This window comes from Pteropus vampyrus, unplaced genomic scaffold, assembly GCF_000151845.1.
Source record: "Pteropus vampyrus isolate Shadow unplaced genomic scaffold, Pvam_2.0 Scaffold18341, whole genome shotgun sequence".
Classification (NCBI taxonomy): Eukaryota; Metazoa; Chordata; class Mammalia; order Chiroptera; family Pteropodidae; genus Pteropus; species Pteropus vampyrus.
The window spans coordinates 1-3,409 of record NW_011907122.1 but is presented as its reverse complement, the minus strand read 5'-3'; the positions used below and the strand labels follow the sequence as shown (position 1 = coordinate 3,409).

General features: G+C 50.0%; 1 protein-coding gene across 1 annotated transcript; it reads right to left on the bottom strand.

Moving 5' to 3' along the window:
* Nucleotides 1-217: 217 nt before the first annotated feature.
* LOC105310960 (developmentally-regulated GTP-binding protein 2-like) lies at nucleotides 218-3,070 on the bottom strand. The gene is made up of 2 exons (XM_011387032.2): nucleotides 2,871-3,070; nucleotides 218-1,017 (listed from the first exon to the last, which is right to left on the bottom strand). The coding sequence occupies exons 1-2, from the start codon at nucleotides 2,932-2,934 to the stop codon at nucleotides 797-799; spliced, it is 285 nt and encodes a 94-aa protein (XP_011385334.1). The 5' UTR covers nucleotides 2,935-3,070; the 3' UTR covers nucleotides 218-796.
* Nucleotides 3,071-3,409: the final 339 nt, after the last annotated feature.

Sequence of the window (3,409 nt, the reverse complement as noted above, 5' to 3'; positions counted from 1 at the left end):
GTGTATAGAAAAAGCGTTGAGCCTGGTGGCTCTTGTTTTGTGTAGAGGTTAAAAGCGGGTCCCCATGACCACATTAACCAAGAGTTCCAATTTAGTCTTGCTCTCTGCCATCAGATACCTCCTGATATGATGCAGTGTAGACAGCAACTCTTATGTGGAATTCTTGCCCAAAAAGTACTGTATCTGAGTTTAGACAACTCTTCTTCACTCAACGCCAAAGTTATGTGACAGCCCTCAAGGAAATCCACCCTTTATAATTCATCTCCTACTGCTGCTCACTCAGACCCGGCTACCTTGACCCCCTTGAATACACCAAGCAAGCTCCCACCTATGGGCCTTTGTACTCACTGTTCCCCCTGCCTGGGATGTTCTTTCCCCAGGACTCTGCAAGCTCCCACACTTCAGTCAGGCCTCTGCTCAAATATCTGCTCACCAGAACAGCCTTTCTGGACCCTCGACATAAATTGGTGGGACCTCGACCCCCACTCCACACACCCCTCCAAAGCAGTCCTCACCACTTAATACACCTGATACTCCATTAGCTTACTGTCTTTCTCCCCTGAGAATGGGAGTTCTGTAGGAGCAGGAACAGAACTGTCTCATCCCCTGCTGTATCTCCAGCACCTGGCACATGGTGTACACACAATAAATGTGCACAATGGATGAGCTAAGTGGAGCTACTTCTGCTAGAGCTGTAAGAATGTTCTCCATGTTAGGATGATACAGGGGTGAGACTTTATCCTGGGTCTTCTCTGTCCCTGGAAATAATCCAGAGGGGCAGTGAGAAGAGGCATAATCATGTTTGAAAGGAGACATCCTGCCTTTCTGCCCAAAGCCCACACTGATCATCACTGACCTTACCCACAGAAGGAAATCCAATCAATGCCACACGGGCATCGCCTGACTTCATGACATCGAAGCCCTCTCCTTTGGATGAGGCCGATTTGGATGGTTCCAGGAGCTGGGCCCGATACTTGGCAAGTTTTGCTTTCAACAAGCCCAGGTGATACTCGGTGGCTAAAGGATGAAAAGCAAGATAGAAGGTAAGTGTTCAAAGTATCCAAGCCCCATGGTCAAGTGGGGCCCCATATACAACCAAGTGTTGGCTGGAAATATCAGAACCATCTGCAATCATTGTCAGAGAGATCAGGAAAGAAAAGACCACACCTCTGCTTAAAATGACCCTTGGCTTCTCACTTCATTTAGAATAAAAACAAACCTCCTTATTGAGACTTCGATACCCCATGTCAGTGGTTGTCAGTGGGGAAGCACCATTCCATGAGGCATTCTGGAAATTCCCAAGGATGTTTTCCACTGTCACTCTGATGGTAAAGTCCTCACTGACATTTATTGGGCAGGGGCCAGGGAAGCCAATTGCTGTACAAGGTGCGAGTTAGTCCAGCATAGCCTAGAATTGTCTGGTGTCCTACATGACTTTTCATGTCCCAAAGACATCCAGAGGGAAAACCTGGGTTAGGATCACTGGGGCATGGAATCTAACTATTTCACATATAAACACAGGGCATTTTTTGCAGTGTGAATAAATGCTGAAATTTCCAGGAATGCAATTCCTATGTATGTTCAGAGAAGTTTTATTTGAAACTATACCAAGAGTTGCTCACCATCTTGGAATCTTTCCACCTTAGTAAACCTAGCCTCTACCCCAACACTCTGCTATATCACCCTGGTTTGTCTTCACGAAATTTATTACTGTCTAAAATTATCTTATTTGATTACTAATTTACAGACTGTCCACTGGCAGGTCAGCTCCATGAGGGCAGGGATGTTCTTGCTGTGTTTACTGCATTAACCACAGTGCCTAACACATAGTAAGGGCTCAGTAAAAATTTACAGAATGCATGATAGAAGCCCCTCAACTTCTTAGCCTTTACAACTAAATGGTGCCAAAGGAGGACAGGCACTGAGACTAGCCACCTAGCATTCCTTGGTTTCTGCCTCTGTAATCCCACAGCAGGTCTGGCCAGGCACTGGGCCTCACCCACCTTGGCCAATAGCATACCCCATTACTCAAAACCCTCTTTCTAATCTAGATTATTCTCCTCAGCGTCCCACCTTGACTCCCATGCTTATGCCTCAGCAATGCCCCTCACCTGGAATACCCTCCCCTCCAGCAGCTCAAGTGCCACCTCCTCCTGGAAGCCTTCTTGGGTGCCACCATTTTCCTCCACATTTCTCTTCTCTGAGCTCCTGCAGCCCTTACAATCTTAAATCCAGATTTGATGCTTCATTATGTGCTATCCATGTTGGGAGGTTTACTTTAAATACTTAGTGTTCACTATGTGCCTAGTGCTCTGCATATGCTATCTAGTTTAACTTAACCTATGGGCAGGGGATTATTGTCCCCATTTGCAGATGAGGACATCGAGCTCAAAGAGGTGAAGCGACTTTCCAAGGTTTCACAGAAGGTAAGTGGGTTCAAAGCCAGGTGTGCCAGACTCGAGTCTTGATTGCCACCACAATTACACCCAGGGTCCCCCGGCTGCTAGGTGAGGTTGTATCTGCGAGCCGTCTTCTCCCAGCCTTCCCAGAACAAAAGGGGAGAGAACGAACCCTCCAAGCCCAGCCACCAGGTGAACCCTGGCTCTGCCTCTCTCTGGGACTGATGCTTACGCTGTAGCTGGGATTTCTCTATCAGGTCACCTGGCCTGGCATTGATCAGATCTCTCTGAGGTCGTTTGCAGTCCGAATGGGGCCAGACCCTGCCTGGCCCTGCCTGCCTCGGCACAAATCCGGCACTTCTCTTCGGCTTTGGAGCCGGCTCCAGCTCTACCGCTGGAGTTGTTCCCCGGTTTAACAGACAGGAAAACTGAAGCGGGCAGAAAGGAAGGCCCCGTCGGGCAGGCCCTCACCCTTGTTCTTCTGCGTCCGAGCGATCTCCTTTTCGATCTCGGATATCTTCTCCAGAATCCCCATGGCCGCGGCTGAGCGTACCAAGAGAGACAGCGGCGAAGCCGGGAATTCCGGCCTTGCGGCGGCGCGGCAGCGCGGCGACCAAACAGCCTGCTCCCGGAAACCCACGAATAACAGCGTACTCGTGCGCCGGGTGCTCTGGGATTCAGAGTCCGGGTGGGCGACGCCGAGCGGAGTGCCAGACACAATTGGTTCCGCTCTCTGAGCCGATGACGGCTTCGAGCCGCTAGGATGGGCCAGGGTGGGGGCTATGCCCGGCAGGGGCGGGGTCGTGCTCTCCTGGACTGAGGCAAGAATGGGCGAGAACCAGCCGTGGGAGACAGAGAAGGAATCTTACATGATGAACCCTGAACTGCAGGTCCCGAGCATAACTGACTTTGCAGGTGTATAGAAAAAGCGTTGAGCCTGGTGGCTCTTGTTTTGTGTAGAGGTTAAAAGCGGGTCCCCATGACCACATTAACCAAGAGTTCCAATTTAG

Bases quoted from the DNA above. Each gene is read 5' to 3' on its own strand.
- LOC105310960 (XM_011387032.2), bottom strand. From the start codon at position 2,934: ATGGGGATTCTGGAGAAGATATCCGAGATCGAAAAGGAGATCGCTCGG. The intron at 1,018-2,870 runs GTGAGGGCCTGC...TTCATCCTTTAG, and splicing joins TCGGACGCAGAAGAACAAGG to CCACCGAGTATCACCTGGGC.